The sequence below is a fragment of the Panthera pardus genome, unplaced genomic scaffold (genome assembly GCF_024362965.1).
Source record: "Panthera pardus isolate Hobbes unplaced genomic scaffold, ASM2436296v1 HiC_scaffold_20, whole genome shotgun sequence".
Taxonomy (NCBI): domain Eukaryota; kingdom Metazoa; phylum Chordata; class Mammalia; order Carnivora; family Felidae; genus Panthera; species Panthera pardus.
Genome location: NW_026526766.1, coordinates 11,104,818 through 11,123,287, shown reverse-complemented (window position 1 = coordinate 11,123,287; position 18,470 = coordinate 11,104,818). Strand labels below are relative to the sequence as shown.

Here is an 18,470-nt window from a genome sequence, read left to right as displayed (position 1 = left end):
CTGGGCTGTGCCAGAGAGATATGCTAGAAATAAAAAAAAAACCCAGAATTTGTAAATGAGGATTTACATTTGAACCTCGAAGTTAGAGATGGTCAAAAATTCAGCAACTTGAGAAAAATTACCTATTTTCTGACCTAGGAGGTAACCTAATAAGACATCCAAGGTGTGTTGACCCACACAGAGCCGCGCAGTGAATACATGGCCGACACAGGCATCCGCTTAAAGCCAGTGAGAAGCGAAGCTTTAAGGCAAATTGCACTCGTCGCTGACAAATATCATAACTTTAGAATCTCTGCTCCAAGCCACCCTCCATTATTACAGAATGAAGATACTTAACGATGAAATGCCAGTTGCCAATTTATTTTTCTGCTGACTCCCGAGGACAGTTTTGAGCAATTTGCCCTTTCTGGTTCCATCTATGTAATTTAATGAAAGCCAGCCCTTGGGAGTGTTCTGAAAGACAGACTTAGCAAAGTGTGACCAATATGGTGAAACAAACAAGCAAAAATCCACAATCCGTGCAAAAGGTTGAAATAAGGAATTTCTTTTTTATTGGCTACTAAGTGTCCTAGCGACTTTCTGACAGAAGCAGAGATAGAAAGTGGAAACAAATCCCTTACTGGGAACATCTCCCTGCTTGCACGAGTCTTGACTACAGCAACAACACATTGCTTAACAGTCAAAGCGCATCACGTCATCTGTGCTGACGATGGGGTAAGTGACAGTGCTGTTCCCAAGGAAGCAAAACATATGCAAACAGGTCCCACGCACCACACCGAGTGTCCTAGCTGAGTACAGACGGAGGCTGCTAGGGCCGCAATATCCTGCTCCTGGGCAAAGAAAGCCAGTTGTGACCTTCTGGTTTCCATCAGGGGCCCCCCACCCCTCATCAGGCCCATAACCACCACCCAGTAAGTACTCTATTCCCTACTTTTACACCATCACATTGTCTCCTTCTATAGCCGCTGTAAGATGTGAACTATGTCCAAACGATTGCATTAAAATAGACCCTTATAAGATAACAGAGAGAGAGAGAGAAAGTCAGAGAGACAGCGGACATGGTGGTATTCTGTCTTCCCAGGAGGAATTCATGTGAACCCCCGTGTCACCGTACATGATGGCGTCAAGGGAGCGCTGGTGGGACCGTAGGCACTCATTTGCAGAGTCCTGCCAAGAAACGGCTCTCCACCTGCACGAGGATTGGCTGAGTTGGAAAGAACGCAGCCAGCTTAATAGCGAAAATAATATTTACAAAATAAGAGAGGAAAACACCCTTTTGATATGCTTCGCTGGAAGTGTGCCATTGTGATCTGCAGAATGCTCTGGAAGGCGTGAGAGAACTCGGCTTGGGGACTCCGGGGGGATGGGAGGGTGGGGGAAGGGGCCATATGGTGGCTTGTGGGCATGAGGTGCGCTATGAGGGGCCCAACCTTCCCCTCACGGGAGACCTGACCCAGGATGAAGAGCCAAGCCCTCCACCACGCCGAGGAGAGTCTTCTGAGCTCCGCCCAGGGGCACCTGTGCCTTCGGGTCAGTTTAGTTCTGGCACTGCGCTCTGACCATGATTTCAGCACCTTTCCACACTGGACAGCAACGGCGCACAGATGCCAGGATGGACACCTTCCCAGCCCGCTAACTCTTTTCTCAAAAGGTGAGGTTCCTTTGCATGCTAAAATATGGATACCAAATGATAGTGCAGCTTTAACAGACAACGGAAGCCCCTGTTGCATTTGGAGGAACTGAGCCAAACCCAAACAAAACAGATTTTTTTCTCCTCCCCACCGCCCCTCCCCCCATAAACATATTATCTTTTTTTTTTTTTTCCCCAAAGTCGTAAAAGGCACAAACAGGTAGCAAGAAGGCGTGGGTGAAGTATGTCCCGCCAAGCGCTCTCTTTTGGCCCTCGTCACTGATCTTTCCTCCACTCAGGTGATGACTGTGGGGCCCCTCCGGCCGGTTCTCTCATGAATCTGGGAGATTTTCAGCGCAATGGCTATGAGAGGGCTCAGCACTGCCTGGAAAAGGAGGAAAAACAGTCTGTGAACAACTCACATCAGTCACAGGAGGGCTGCTGTGATTGGTTTCTGTCGCAAGCGTCTGGATTCAAGTATGATTTGCAGCTTATAGGCAGAGTCAATAGCTGGCACGACACCTGTTTGCCAGACCCTGGTTCCTCTTCCATAAAAGGAGAGTGGAGGGAGTAGGGCGGGGACCCTGGGGAGGAGACGGTCTCCAGAGTCTTGTCCCGGCCCCCCCAAAATGCTGATCTCAGACGCGAACCTACCAGCCCAGCTCCCAGAGCATTGGGGCATTTCATGAACAGAACTCTGTGAATTAAGGAAGTTTAGAAAACGCCACAGTCTTCCTCTGCTACACTCCCCGCCCCTGACACCATGTACACCCCCAAAACACGTACGTGCACCAGAACTTGAGGAAAAACATTCATTCTCCAGCCTGTGACCCCAGGCCTGAAAAGCCTACTATCTTGATGTTCCAAGAGAAGAAGACCGACCCATCGGCCAGTGTCGCAGAAAGAACTGTTCATTTCTTCCCATCAAATAACACGGTGGCTCACAAGGCTCCTCAAGGTCCCCCAGAAGGAGGGTGGTTTAGAGACCTAAGCAATAGGTCCCCAGAAAGGCAAAGGACACGGAGAAGAGAATCATTTCTTGCCCTCTAGCTGCTTATCAGGTCACAGGAGTAAGGCATCGTTTCCCAGAGTGTGGGACACGTACACATACACATAGATGACACGGGAAGTTATTTTAGATGGTTCACGGACATGGCGTTACCTACAGAACGCGAGAAGGTTACCCTGTTTTCCATTCTTCTTCAATCCTCCTAATGCATCAAGGAGAAACTCTTTAATACATTAACCAAAACAGAGCGTGCCTCAGACAAGCATTACCTAGCTAGAAGGCAGTATCATTGCAGGTTTTATTGGATTCATTTTTGTGCTGAGCTTTTATTTATCAAGGGATACTGGTTTTTTTTTTTTTTTTTTTTCATGTAGATGAAAGCTTTCTATAATAAATACTGAAGTGAAAGAAAAGTAAGACCATTTCAGGACAAATACCACTGCAGGGATACCAATAAAAGACACATTTGGGAAATACTGGCATAAGGGAAGAAACAAAGATACCATGTTGAGGAGAATAAAGCCTGTCATTTTCAGAGGGGAGAGGAGAATTCTGTTACTTGCAACCCTCACCTCTTCCTGACAGAGACAGGGATGAAGGGAGCATATGTGTTCTAACTGGACAACAAGAGCACAAGCAAATGCCCAGGGCCCGAGAACAAGCACAATAGCCCAGTGTGTCCTCAGTGGAGTGTAGACACAGGGTAGTCCTGAGTGACAAGTGAATAAGACTTGTCTGATTTTTTTTTAAATGTTTTTAATGTTTTATTTTTGAGAGAGACAGAGCACAAGCAGGGGAGGGGCAAAGAGAGAGGGAGACACAGAATCCGAAGCAGGCTCCGGGCTCTGAGCTGTCAGCACAGAGCCCGACGCGGGGCTCGAACTCACAGACTGTGAGATCGTGACCTGAGCTGAAGTCGGACACAGACGCTTAACCGACTGTGCCACCCAGGCGCGCCGTCATAAGCACACTCCTTAATCCCCACTGCCCATTTCACCCACCCCCTACCCACCTCCCCTCTGGATCATCACTTTGTTCTCTAGTTAAGAGTCTGTTTCTTGGTTTGTCTCTCTCTCTCTCTCTCTCTTTTAAATTCTGCTTTCTCCTTTGTTTCTTAAATTCCACATATAAGTGAAACCATACAGTCTTTCTCCGACTTATTTCGCTTAGTGTAATACTCTCCAGTTCCATCCGTGTTGTTGGAAATGGCAAGATTTCATTCTTTTCTATGCTGAGTAATATTCTCTTGTGTATATATGCCATACCTTTTTTTCTCCCTCAGATCTAGGGCTAGGATTAGGGCCAACATCCCGTCTATTTAAGAAAACGCAGTGAAATTGAACTTGACACTTCAAGAACTGAAAAAGTAAGACGTACTTGACTTCACATCGTTGCGAGGGTCGAGATCAAAAACTTTGAACTCCACATCTTTAAGTGATGGCATCTACTGGCAAGGTGATAGGGAAGCACAGTTTTAACCAATGCTATAAACACTGCCACATTCTCTTAACTGATTTCCACCGAACTGGGAGACAAACAAACCTAAGCTTTCTGTTTCTGTAAAACATCCTGAATGAGGTCACCAGCACAGGAGCTGTGACTGTACATCACTTTCTAATCTGCTCACCTACTTGAGCCTCTAACGAGTGGATTATGTGCTTATCAGGAATCAGTTAAGTTTGTTCCTAAATAAGTTAATACCTGTTATGCTTGTTGTTCAGAATATGCAATTATTAAACTGTATGTAAGCCAGTGAGATGTGAGTATACACAGGAAGAGTTCTTTCTATGAAAATTAAGTTGAATGTTTTGGAAAGAGTTCGGTAATGGCAATGAGCTAATCCTGCGAAATTAATGTGAGGGAGATACAGCGAAACACTAGGGAAGAATAGAAAGTGTGCAGAATGGTAAGACAGGGTCTTATGCTAAGAGGAAAATGATTTCACTCACGTGTGGAATTTGAGAAACACACAGATAACATAGGGGAAGGGAAGGAAAAATAAAATTAAAAAAAAAAGAGGGAGGCAAACCATAAGAGACGCTTTAATTCAGAGAACAAACAGGGCTGCTGGAGGGGAGGTGAATGGAGGGATGGGTTAAATGGGTGATGGGAATTCAGGAAGGCACTTTTGGGAATGAGGACTGGGTGTCATATGTACAAGGTGAATCATTGGGTTCTACTCTCCTGAAGCCAAGATTACACTGGATGTTAATTAACTTGAATTTAAATTTAAAAAAACGTACAAAACACTTTCTTCAGATTGCTCCCCAAGTGTGTTTAAATTCCCGCTAGCTATAAACAAATTAAAGGCAAACATTACTGATGAATAATGAGTGGGAATCTTCTTAAGAAAGATAATCACACCAGCACACAGTGTGCTCATGTTCAAAGAAAAGGTCTGAGATCACTATTAAAATATTGAACAACATGGGGCGCCTGGGTGGCTCAGTCAGTTAAGCGTCCGGCTTTGGCTCAGGTCATGATCTCGCGGTTCGTGAGTTCGAGCCCCGCGTCGGGCTCTGTGCTGATGCCTCAGAGCCTGGAGCCTGCTTCAGATTCTGTGTCTCCCTCTCTCTCTCTGCCCCTCCCCTGCTCATGCTCTGTCTCTCTCTGTCTCTAAAAAAAATAAATAAATGTCAAAAAAAAAATAAAAATTAAAATATTGAACAATAAATATATACTTTGGTGTTTTGGGCTAAAAATACAATGGTCAAGATATGCGCTTAGTTACTTCTTTTAACTCTTTCTAGACTCATGAACCAAGCACTTATCCCTCGCTTTGATCATGTCAGAGAAAAAGGCTTCAGTGGTACTTATGCATAAGGAAAGGAAAGAAATACAATTTTGGAGACTCCATATGAGGAAGACCTTGAACATGGGGGCCCCCAACTGGAGCAGAGAGCTCCAGGCCAACACAGCACAGAAGCTGTGAAGTTATCTACCCTCAAGGGACTATGAGAGTTTGGGAAGAAGGACATTAGTGACGATCACCATGGACTGAACACTACTGAGGTCTTTTCACCCATTTTCCAGCAACCCAGAAAGTCTTCAGATGTTTGTATGACCCTACAGAGTTCTGGGACAGGTCCCTAAAAATGCCCAAGATTAAAATGTGGAATGGTTGCTTCAAGTTATAAATTAAGGATCATAGAGCAATGTCTTTTTTTCTTGCCTGAGTGTATAAAGTAAATATATATGTTCTAGAATAATTGGTCATGCCATGCAGGCAGGAGTTTTGTTTAACTCAGGGCTTTTCAGAAGAGTGCTTGCTACTTAGGAGGTATTCAATGGATATCAGCGGCTATATCAGCTTGGTAAAAAGAAGATGATGAGGCAGACAGAGACCTTCTGTGACCATTGTGCAGGTTGCCCTGGGCAAGTGGAAGGGTCACTGGACGTTTGCTGTCATGGTTTTCTTCAGAAATCACAGCTTTTATACATGTGAACCCCAAACGCTTCTATCATCCCCCATGCATCATGAAAAAGAGGGGAGGGGTGTCTGGGTGGCTCAGTCGGCTGAGCGTCCGACTTCGGCTCAGGTCATGATCTCACAGTCTGTGAGTTTGAGCCCCACATTGGGCTCTGTGCTGACAGCTCGGAGCCTGGAGCCTGCTTCAGATTCTGTGTCTCCCTCTCTCTCTCTGCCCCTCCCCGGCTCATGCTGTCTCTCTGTCAAAAATAAACATTAAAAAATAAATAAAAAGAAAAAGAGTGAAGGGAGATTAATTTTCCTGAGACAATGGGAAAGGCCCTGAGAATGAATAGTGAGCCAAGGAGTTAAAAATTAGAAGCCTATGCATGTGAGATTTCCGAGGTAGCACTAGAGGCAGAGAGGAACATGAGTTTTGAGATCTTCTTGTCACAGATGAGGAAACACAGAGAGTAGCCAGGTTGAGCCCAGGGTCACACGTCTGTTTGGTGGCTGAGCAAAGAACATAGTGATGCCTCCTTGACGGCTCTTTCCATCCCACAATCCTGAACACGAGGAATGACCAGGAAAACAGACTGAATGAAAGGGGCCAAGTGGGAGGGATGACGGAACAGTGGGGTCGTCACCCACTGCGCCGCACAAGTCCCAGCTCAGTCGAGCGGTCAGACGGGACGGACCGGCCATCTGCACTGACCAAGAGCAGGAGGGACAGTAAGAAGAAGAGTGTTTCTGGTTAAGTGAATGCGTTAGAAGGTCCGAGGTGACTCTTCATGAATAAAGGGACTAAGCTAATACAGCCTTTAATCGATGAGAAATATAACATCTTTGTTTTTTCTCAGAGGTGCTTGACATAGTTTTTCTACACTCAAGAGCAAGAAGGAGTACTTCTCTTGCTGCAAATGGATGGCAATGTATCCATCCAACAGCACTCTCAGTGTGGCTCCAATGTCTTCCTCCATCTTGGACGGTTGGGAGAGATATCTGCTACCATGTTTAGTTAATAAGCCTACCGGGCTGAAGAGGGAATTGGAGGCTGTCCCTACTTAAAATTCGGATGCTTTGTTTATTGTGGGTTTTCATTACGTTTTGATTTTTTTGAGTTTATTTATTTTGAGAGAGAGAAAGAACACGTGTGTGTGAGTGGGGGGGGGGGGGAGAGAGAAAGAGAGAGAGAGAGAGATAGAGGGGGAGGGAGAGGGAGAGAAAGAATCCCAAGTAGGCTCCAGGCTGTCAGCGCAGAGCCTGACTCAGGGCCTGATCTCGCCAACCTGTGAGATCAAAAACCCACAATCAAGAGTTGGCTGCTTAACCAATGGAGCCGCTAAGGCACCCCAGCACTGATGTTGATTTTTAAAATATTGCATTGCAGTATTTATTTTGATTGCTGAGTTTTGGGTGCCTTTTTAAATTGTGCATCTAGCTAACCTCACCCTAAGCCCTGTCCTGTATTAGGCTGTAACCTGTTCGTGCTCCCTGGAGGGACAGAGTGGGTTTTTTTCCTTTCACCTTTTCTCCCATCTCCTCCTCCTTTATGTTGCTGTGGTGGTGGTTTTGATCCATATGCGTGTAAATTAGGGCCACAAAAACAAACCCCTAACCAATAGACAAGAGAGGTGTAAATGATCCAGATGTCACAAGACTCCAAGTAAATAGTTAACTGATTTTTTTTTATTTTGGAGAAAAAAAATACCACATCACTTATGAAGTCAGATTGGTCAGAATTTGTGGAGGGAACCTTGCGCTGGACCAGTCTTGAAGGAGGAACATGATTTTCGTGATCAGGGAGGTGTGGGTATGGGGAGGATGGGGGGGGTGGAGGGAGGGGATAACAGCACTTTTTTGAGTTCCTGGTCGGGAGCAGGTACTACAACCCAGGAGAATGCAGCTCCCTGACCAACAGAAGATACGGACCCTCTAGAGTCAATAAGATAGGAACTGGTAACAAATGCCACCTGCTCCTGATCCTTAGAGGCCGCTGGCATCCCCGCTCCTGCTGATGTGCCTGCCCCCCACCCCTGACTTCATGCCAACATTTCGTTTTAGTCCACATGCTGTGGGCTTGGTTTAAGGCAGTGGTTCTCAAACCTGAGCGTGCATCAGAATCACCGGGGAGGGTCTGTGAACGTGTAGACTGCTGGTCCCCTCCCCGAGCTCCTGAGCCAGGCGGTCTGAGGTAGGGCCCAAGAATGTGCATTTCTAACAAGTTGCAGGTAATGCTGCTGCTCGGGATTCAGGGCCCACACTTTGCCAACCGCTGCTCCAAGGTGCTGATTACTGGGCCTGCCGAATTCTTTGCTCCAGCTCGGTTTTCTTTTCTTTTCTTTTCTTTTTTTTTTAAATGTCCTTAAAATTCTTTTATTTTAGAGAGATAGCAGAAGCGGGGGAGAGGGGCTGAGGAAGAGAGACAGAGAATCTCAAGCAGGCTCCATGCTCAACGTGGAGCCCGACGTGGGGCTCGATCCCACGACCCTTGGATCATGACTTAAGCTGAAATCAAGAGTCAGAATTTCAGCCAACTGAGCCTCCCAGGCGCCCCTCAAAGTTTGGTGTTCTTGTTCACATCACACAATTCCACGTTCTGCCACAGCTGACCAGACCAGGAGCGGGTCCCTGACTCACAGTCGGCCATCAAAGGCTGGTCAGCAACCTTCCAGATAACAGGGGACAAAACCCAGCTGATCAGATTCTTTCCCTCGGGGATATAGGTAATGAAAGAACGAGGCAGTTACCAGTGGGAGCTAAATTAACCCCAAGGTTAGAATTAATTAGCCATGAGGGTATAAGGCGCCACGGTAATCCAGGGGTTATGCCAAGGCAGGGACTCTGGGAAAGATGACAAAGAATTAAAAGAAAGAAACCAGGAAAAATAAAGATTAAAGACAACAGAGGAAAATAATAAAGAGTTGGCAAAAAGAAAAAAAACAAAAACCGGTGTGAATCCCAGTAATCTCTAAAGGAAAGATCCATTAACTCCCACCAGGGGGCCTGGATCTATTACTTTGTTCAAGGTCTGGCCTCCAGGACCTGGCCCTGTGACAGGACTCACCCTTGGATTTCTTGAGCTAACCCTTGGTCTCTGGGGGCTCTAAAATAAATCAAACTTTTAAAACAAACGAAAACAAAATCACTTTGATCAAATAAACTCACCCAACTTGTTTCTCTTGGGTCATTTTGAGGGACCAGCATTGCCCAGCTTTCTACCACCAGCGAGAAAAAAAGCTTTTTTTTTTTTCCCCTTAGAAAACAACACTTCTGGCCAACCAAAATTAATTTCCTCACCAGATCAGCTCATGGCTGCACCAGCCTCTCCCACCAAATCTCTCCCAAGGCTGGGCCGGAAGTGCTCTTCGGTGGGTCTTTCTCTCTCTCTCCCATGTGCAAGCAGCTACCAGTCCCACGGGTCGTATTTGCACAGTGGCTCCCCGACCCCCCACTCCCCACTCACCCCATCGCTCCCTCCTCTGCCACCCCTGGCTTGCAGGAACCTGCTGACTGTTCTCAGCCTCACCACACCGAGCTTTAGGGACTCGGACTCGTTCACCTGACGCCCTGATGTACAAGTCTCAGATGATCCCTCCAAGACCATTCTCAGCCCCTCTTGGCATGGCTGTTAGGCTCTGGGTGGCTGGGTCTCACTCTCTCTGGTGGGCAGACTAACAGCCCCCAAGACGTCAGTCCTAATCCCTGGAGTCTATCAATGTGACCTCAGGTGGGGTGGTGGGGTGGGGGGAAGGTTCTTTCCAGATGTGAGTAAGCTAAAGATCTTGAGATGGGGAGATTGTCCAGCTGGGCCCTAAATGCAATCGCTGCTGTCCTCAGAAGAGGGAGGCAGATGGAGATCACATACAGGCACACAGAGGAGCTGAGACAAGTCGCAGCCCGAGGTGGGGGGGATACAGCCACAAGGCAGACGTGGTTCCAGCTGCCAAAAGATGGAGGGGGCAAGGAAGGTTCTCTCCCGGAGCCTCCAGAGGGAGTGTGACGCCCTGATCACAGAATGCCAGCCTCCTGAACCAGGAGAGATCCATTTCCGTTGTTTGGAGCCACCCAGTCTCTGGGACTGAGTTACAGCAGCCACAGCAAATGACTGCACCCTTCCTTTTCTCGAGCCCTCCTCAATCGGCTGCCTCTCCTTGTCTCACACCTTTGCACCTCTGAAACTGTGACCCCTCAGCCTGAGGCAGCCCACCCACCCCTCTTTCTTTCTCCACGTCTGCCTGGGGTGAGCTGACCATGGTGCAATCTCACCCATCCCTCGAGGCCGCCCTGCCGAGACCTTCTGACAATCCTACCCTGCCCAGCGAGGCTCCCTCCATTCTTCAGACTGCTCCCTTGCTTCTCGGCTGATTCCTTTTTGCCTTGATTTACGGGAGTTTGTAGAGTTGTTTGCCCTCCTCTCTCTTCCTCTGCACACTTCAAGTAAATTCTAAGCCACTAGAAGGCAAAGCTTTTCTTACATATGTCTGTTTCCCTCATGGTATGTGTCTTGCCCATTAGAGATGCTAAAAAAAAAAAAAAAAAAAAAAAAACAAACCCAAAAAACAAACAAAAAAACAAATGGCAGGTTTGGGAAATGATGTGATGAGGTGAGCTTTCCAGCATTTATTGTGTGGATGATCTGAGAAACCTGTGTCTGGCAGCCTCTTCATCAGGAAGCTTCACTAGGAAGAGACAAAACTGTCCATCCATTCCCCCATAGCCTCCTCCTCAACCCAAAGGAGAGTCCAGCCTTCATGTTTCTTTCTTTCTTTTTTAATTCTTTTAATGTTTATTTATTTTTGAGAGAGAGAGAGAGCAGGGAAGGGGCAGAGAGAGAGGGGAGACACAGAATCCCAAGCAGGCTCCAGGCTCTGAGCTGTCAGCACACAGCCTGACGCGGGGCTCAAACCCACAAACCGTTGAGATCGTGACCTGAGCCGAAGTCCAACGCTTAACCGACTGAGCCACCCAGGCGCCCCCAGGCTTCGTATTTCTTAAGCCAGGAACCCCTCTTTGCTTGGGAAGAGTTAATAGGTTCTTGAGGGATTCTAATTAGCACCAAGTACCAAGATGATGCTAGGGCTGGGGTGAAGGCTTCAAAAGAAAGCTGTCCAGTCCGGGAAGACAGTAAAGGAAAAGGACTCTGCATTCTGGAAATGGTGACGGTGTGAGCCCTGTTGGATGCAACAACACTGAGGAGGGCAGTGGGCAGTGGCAAGGGCCACTGGGGAAAAGAGCCTGTGCCCTTGCCCAGAGCAGTGCCTCAGACAGAGAGTGGGGACAACCCACAGAGAGCTGAGAGCTCCGCCGATCACAGAAGCCTGCACTCTCCCCAGGAAAGCGTGCACCCTCTCCATGCCTCCATCCCTTCTGCATGGTCTTAGATGCTTCGGAAAAGGGAGGGAGCCTCAAATGGCCATTTGAGTATACGGGACTCATGCTCTACTCTGTGAAGCTACTGAGTTTCCTGCCAACTCAGAGAGGGCTGACCAAGTTGGAGATCGTCTGTTCCGTGCAATACAAGGACAATGTGACATTCCTTGTATCTCAGGAGTTGTGCAGCCAGCCATACCTGTGAGGATTATAAACTTGGAGTCATCCCCTGACTTTGTTTCCAAAACATCCCAGCGTTGGAAAAGTTTCTGATTCTACTGCCCTTTAAATACTGAACACTCACGGGGCGCCTGCGGGGGGGCTCAGTCGCTTAAGGGTCCGACGCTTGATTTCAACTCAGGTCATGATCTCACGGTTCCTGCCTTCGGCGCTCACAGCACAGAGCCTGGTTGGGATTCTCTCTCTCCCCCTCTCGCTCTCCGCCCCTCCCCTGCTTATGTACGTACTCTCTCTCTCAAAATAAATATATAAACATCAAAAAAATATGTATCTAGAATACACACAAGGTAACAGAGAGAGAGCCAAGGACAGGGATCTGTAACCCTCAAGGCCGTTTGTAAGGGCTCCTGCCCAAAGGGGTGAGCGGGGAGGGAAATCTGTCCCAAGCCCATCTCAGGAGACGGCAAGCCCACATCTTCCCAGGGAAAGGGGCGCCCCTGTCTTCCCACAAAGATGCTATCCATGCCAGGCGGGGAGGAGAAAGCCTCTTCACCCTACCCACTCTCACAAATGGTTTTTCCAGTTTGTACGAGGGTGCCCTCTAAGACACCACCTGGGTTACAATAGCCCAGATTTTAGGTAAGAAGGATGACGGGCTACTTTAAACCCATTTGGGAGGGGCATCGAGAAGAGGAATTATTACTGAAGATAAAATCAAATACGCTTTGGCTAATAAAAATTAAGCAAAAATGCCAAACGCTGCCAACATTCTGCTCTTTATTATAATCCGTACGAGGGCCCTGACTTTAATTCCTCTTTCGTCTGACACATTTACCTGTCTTGATCCACAACAGAACTAAAAGTAGCCAAAATGGAGACTGTGGAAAATGACTACATAAATCTGAATTTTGAGCCCCACACCGAGGGAACCATCTATCTTGTCAACATCACGGGCCAGGCCTCCGCAGAATCTCTCTTCTGAGGGAGAGAGAGAGCCACCCCAAGACAGACGCTGACGAAACACTCCCAAAGAAGTTCACTGGAAGCAAGAACTAAACCAGCACTTTGGGACCACAGTGACAAGCCTGGTTAGAAACCACCGTGGCCAGACAGGCCCAGCCTCCTCCTCCAACCCCTCCACTCTCACCGTTGATTTGGGACTTGAGGAGGTGAAAGGGCGTCCCTAGGCTACAGATACAAAGTAAAACAGAAGAGTCACAAAGACGGTTTTCTTATTTGTTCAAACGTGAGCTCCATTTGGCTCCACACTTGGAAGAATCCCATGGAGATTGGGGGGTGGGGGTGCGGGGAGGAGAAAGCAACACACTGGCCAGCATTTGTGGACATCGCTGCCAGGCATCAGGCAGAGTCCCGTTGCCCCGTCATTGTCCTGCGGTGCAAACACAAACCAACCTGCAAGATGTGACAGCTCACGTTTTGTAGAACTGCCCCCCACCCGTCACTCCTTCCCTCTCCCCTCCCTTTCTAGCCTCCTTTCTGTCACTGAAAACATCGTGGGAGGATGTGAAAGGAATGACTAGTTGGTTCATTCACATCACCATGATTTCTGCCCACCCTCCTCAAGTGTCCCTACTGTGTCTTCCACAGTTCTCTTCGTTGGGTATATTCACGACAGACTTCCATGGCCTCCTTGATGTGGAACATGCTTGCCCGCATAGAGGGAAACTACAGTTGCCCACCTGGCTATCACCACTCACGGAACAGCTAGCAGAAATCCGACCACACGATGGAAAGCAGGGGTTAAAAAAAAGCAGCACTGTCCCATTGGTGTTGCTCAAAGGACTCTCCTTGTAAGCATTCGCCTCCTATTTTTACTTCAGTTCCAACCACTTCTGAAAGCCAATGTCTAGGTAATCAATCAGTCTTTAAAAACATGGTTCCCAGGGTTGGAACAATAATGGGATTCAGCTTGGCTTTCTGCATATAGATCCCGGGAAGCCTGGATCCTTATGGATCCATTAAAAGTTTCCAAAGAAATCTCCCAAAGGTTGGTCAGAAGACTGTTACCTGAGGATGAGGGAAGAAATCACTGGGGATGCCGTTATGGGCTCCTGTCATGGCGACGCCATTTTGGTGAAGCTGGGGACCGACCAATCAAGGAGTGTGTAGTCCTCACAAGCTCCCGGAGTGATTGTGATACATCCCCAGGTCTGAAAACCACACTTAACAGAGTGTCGTGCTACTTAGTCTATAAGGAGTGGTCCAGAAGAGTAGTTACAAGTAGGGACTCTGAAGCCAAAGTGCCTGGCCCTCCCCCTTGTGAGTTGTGTGAGCTTGGGTAACCTCCATGAGCCTTAATGCTCCTTACACAGAATAGGGGGCCCTGGACCTCATAGAGCAGCTGTGAGGAGGAAATGAGCTAATGAACGGGAAACACTCAGAACAAGCATGGCACCCAGTGGGGGCGGGGCTGAGTAAGCACTGCTGTCATCCTACAAACCAGTAACTGAATGGAACTAACACCCAAGCACCTTCAAAGCCACCCCCGAGGCTACATGGGGGCACGCAAAGCGGAGGTCCACGGCCACCCAATCTACTCTGTTACCTCTTATTTTTGCTGGCACAAAATTTATATAGACATTTTTAAAATACTGTTTAATATACGTCCAGTGAAACCTTGGTTTGCGAGCATAATTAGTTCCACAAACATGCACGTAATGCAAAGCACGTGTATATCAAGGCGAATTTCAAGAACCACCGGCTCAGTTGCGATCGTGTGATGTTCGGCGTCACGTCCGACTTGTGTTGCAAGCCATCGCTCGTTTATAGAGTTAAAATTTATTAGAAATGTTTGCTCCTCTTGCGCAACACTCGCAGAGCAAGGTACTTGCAATCCAAGGTTTTATTGAATATATAAAATAAGAATTGAATGCCTTTAGATGGCATGCCAGTTCCAACCAACAACTTCCCTCTGTTTCATGCCTGGCTGTCGTACTCACCTCGGTGGGTTGTCATTTGAATTTCTGACCCCAGGGTTCCCCACGGGGTTCCGGCCCTGCAGTCACCCGTGCCTTGTCACAGGAAGCTGGCTGCTCCAAGTGACGTGCTGGGTGGTAGGTGTGAGAGTGAGACACCCCCACAGGGCTGCTTCTGAGCATGGCTTTTGTCCCTGTGTCTTCACATGGAGAAGAAGAGACCTATGGATATATTACCAGAAAGCTCCCAACTGTACTGCAAGGTGTCCTCAAGCCAGATCTTATACCCTCTCCAGCCTGCAAGAGGGTGTGGGTTTTAGGGCTACACCGGGCAGGGCCCAATATGGAACTTATACCAGGACTATGGGGTATTTCTGAAGACCAGTGGTTCTTCGATATGGGTAGTCATGGGTTTTTCTTCAAGGTGCACTTCAGGATCATGAAACCCCAGCCAGCTGGGAACCCCACCTGGCCTCCCACGTCTCCTCAGATGTGACGTATTCATTGGACTTTTAAAATCGGTTTGTGTAACAGAACTGAACGTATTCACATACTGGTTCACGTTCATCCAAGCTAGCTCACATTTATATGTTTTGAAAAGATTAGTTAACAAATACTTGGTTCCAAAGCCCACATAGGTCTAGGCTCAGAAAGATTATTCAAAATGATAAGTGTAACCTCCCAGTAGTCGGTCACTTTGGTAGCCACTGACGTCACACCTTAATACCAGCATTCCTCTGCTCCCTGATACAGAAGGCTGAGCTTCCAGGTCCTTCTACGGCCAGGTGGGGCCTTTTGACAATTCCCAGCCATTGGGTTAAAAGTGGAGGAGACGTGGGGTGCCTGGATGGCTCAGTCGGTTGAGCGACCACCTTCGGCTCAGGTCATGATCTCACGGTTCGTGAGTTCGAGCCCCACGTCGGGCTCTGTGCTGACCGCTCAGAGCCTGGAACCTGCTTTGGATTCTGTGTCTCCCTCTCTCTCTGCCCCTAACCCACTCGCATTCCATCTCTGTCTCTCTCAAAAATAAATAAACATTAATTTTTTTTTTTAAGTGGGGGAGACATGTTCGCTTTCGGCCAAAGCTTCTCTGATTATAGCAACCAGCCATGTTCCAGACGCCTGGACCCTAGAGGACAAACAACGTGGAGGAGAGCCCCCAGTCAAGCTGTGGAAAATATATAATGTGAATAAGAAACTTCGTTTTCACTGGTGGTTTTCAGCCACTGAGAGTTTTGAGTTGTTGGTCACCATGACATTATCTAGTCCATTTTGACGATAAAAACACTAGTCGCTGATATGAAGTGGGAAATGCATTTCGAAAACAACTTCTAAATCAGGTGGTAGGAAGCAAGAATATGCCTTGGAAATTCTATGCTGCTGAACCACCTTTGGCTTTTAGATGTGGGGCCATCTTTATTGCACCTGATACTCTGAAGCCGATTAGAAGGATAAGAATAGGGTAGTTAGTTTTAAAACACAGTTGCATAATCCTTTAAAATTCTTTCCATTAGGAGGTGGGGGTCTAGGGGTGCATGGGTGGCTCAATTAGTGTCTGACTCTTGACTTTGGCTCGGGTCATGATCTCACGCTTCATGAGATCGAGCCCTGTGGTGGGCTCTGTGTTGACAAGAGTGGAGCCTGCTTGTGATTCTCTGACTCCCTCTCTCTCTGCTCATCCCCCATTCATGTGCGCTCTCTCTCTCTCTCTCAAAAATAAACACTTACAAAAAAAAAGAGGTGGGGTCTAGTCCCTCTTCCCTTGAAACTTGGCAAGCTCGCTTGAACAATAGAGTTTACACAAGTGTTACGTGACTTTTAGGGCTGGGTCACAGAAGGCCCTGTCGCTTCGCCACGTTGGCCCAAGACCTGCGTGTACAAGTCTGGCCAAATGGTGAAGAGGCCTCCAGAAGATTCCGGATCCCAGCCGCGTGGGTCCCTCTCAATCCTTCTCGTCTTCCCGTGGAAGATGCCAGACATCCTGGAGCAGGGGGTAAGCCGTCCTACTGGACCGTGTCCAAATTCTGGACCGTGAGCATGCTGAAATCATTGCTGTCCGTCATTTGTTAAGCAACAGTAGCTGACCAGAGCAAAAGGTAAGAAGTCTAGACAGCGCTTTAGGCTGCTCTATCGCCTGACTCTTCGTTAGGGGAGGAAAGCAGCCCAGGCGTAAGCGAAGTAGGAGAGCACACACTACGTCGGGTGAATGCATGAATCAGTCGGGCTTGGGATTAATTCCAGCCTCAGCACTTACCAGACAGGGTTCTCAGTCTCTCTGTGCCTCATTTCTGAAATTGGGATGCCAAGAAGAGTTCCTGATTCACAGCGTTGTTGTAAACATGAAATGAGAGACCCTGTGGTTGCCAGCAGCATCCCCGGCCCTGCATGCTGGGCTCTGTCACTGAAGGCCGTCAGGAGGCCTCGCCGGCTAAACCTGCAGCTTGCACCTACGAACGTCAAATCCACGCCTGCTCGTGCCTCAGCGGGCTCAGAAGCCAGAAAATGTTGTTTCCCGGCTGGGCTTAGGTCACAGGCAACAGGACTGCCTCCGCGGCAAGATGGAGAAATCATTTACCGGCTTTGCCAAAATCTTGGGAGGAGGAAATCCCTCCTTTTGCCCTCATCTATAGATTGTGCCTTGGGTTCTGACGTTTTGATTCTTCTTTAGTGATTTTTGTACAGCTGACACCGAGTACCCACTGTGTGCCAGCTACGACTCTAATTCGTGTATTGAGTTCATCTTCATAAAGGCCTATGAGGTAGGTGGTATTATCCCCATTTTACAGATGAGGAAACTGAGGCTCAGAGGCGTTTACATAGCTTGCTCAAAGTCCCACAGCTCAGCTAGCAAGCGGCAGAGCTGAGCTCTGAACCCAGTCCGCGCCTTGATTCTAACTACAAAGCTGTGCTGTATCTCACGACCCTAGACGGACCTTTCCATCTTCCAAAAATGTTTGAAGTCTATTTGTCTTTATGGCTTTAAAGGTTTCTCTGTTCCAGGCACACTATTTGAGAAGTGCCTTGTTAAGAATTGTGAAACAAACAAGCAACAAAGAAACCAAAAAAAGAATGGTGAAACACAGCCATCACAGGGGAAGCCCACGCAAGTTACACACACGAATTCTAGGTAAAGCTGGTGGTCGTATTTCTGAAGCCCCAGCCTATTTGAGTTCGAAACGAATTCAACAAATGGTCCTCCCTAGTTAGCAAGAAATACAGTCAGCACAGAGAGCCCGCCTCCAAGATGTAGTAATACCTTTTAGGAGCTTAAAGGACTCTCCTTTGATTCCTACCCGGAAAGGTTTTTTTTATCGCAAATAGATGATTTAAAAACGCATGCCACCAAATGCTTCCTGTATCCATTTTGTTAGTATTTTCTCACTTAATTGCCCTTGTGATAGTACTCTGTATCATTTCATCCCCCAGCATATAATTTTTAGATGTGTTCCTGTGACATGCAAGGCCTTTATATGGTGATACCGTTTGGGGGAGTATCTATGCATGCCCATTAAGTCAGGCATGTTAACTATATTGTCCAAATATTCTAGAGTTTTACTAATTTTTGTTTTCTACTTGTTCCAATAATTCCTGAGAGGGGTGTTAAAATATTCCAGGGTGATTGGACATCTCTCTATTTCTTCTTAACAGTTTCGTCCATTTTCTTCTTTGTAATTGTAGGACTGTTAGGTCTAACTGGGGGAATTAAACCCTTGATCGTTTTGATGACTCCCTCTTTGCCTTTAGCAAGACTTTAGACCTTTGTCTGAAATAAACAGAGCTAGATTTTTGGTTATTATTTTGTATAGCTTTTAACTTTTTTTGAACTTTCAGATTTTCTATTTTTTTTGTTGAAGATATGTCTCTTTTAGGGGCGCCTGGGTGGCTCAGTTGGTTAAGCGTCCGACTTCGGCTCAGGTCATGAGCTCACAGTTC

General features: G+C 47.4%; 1 protein-coding gene across 1 annotated transcript in view; it reads right to left on the bottom strand.

Moving 5' to 3' along the window:
* Nucleotides 1–528: 528 nt before the first annotated feature.
* Nucleotides 529–18,470, bottom strand: part of PGM5 (phosphoglucomutase 5) — a 184,675-nt gene continuing 166,733 nt past the window's right edge. Inside the window, exon 11 of the mRNA XM_053907784.1 lies at nt 529–2,015. Coding sequence (XP_053763759.1) covers nt 1,926–2,015 — 90 coding nt within the window. The 3' untranslated portion in view covers nt 529–1,925. The remainder of the gene's footprint in view (nt 2,016–18,470) is intronic.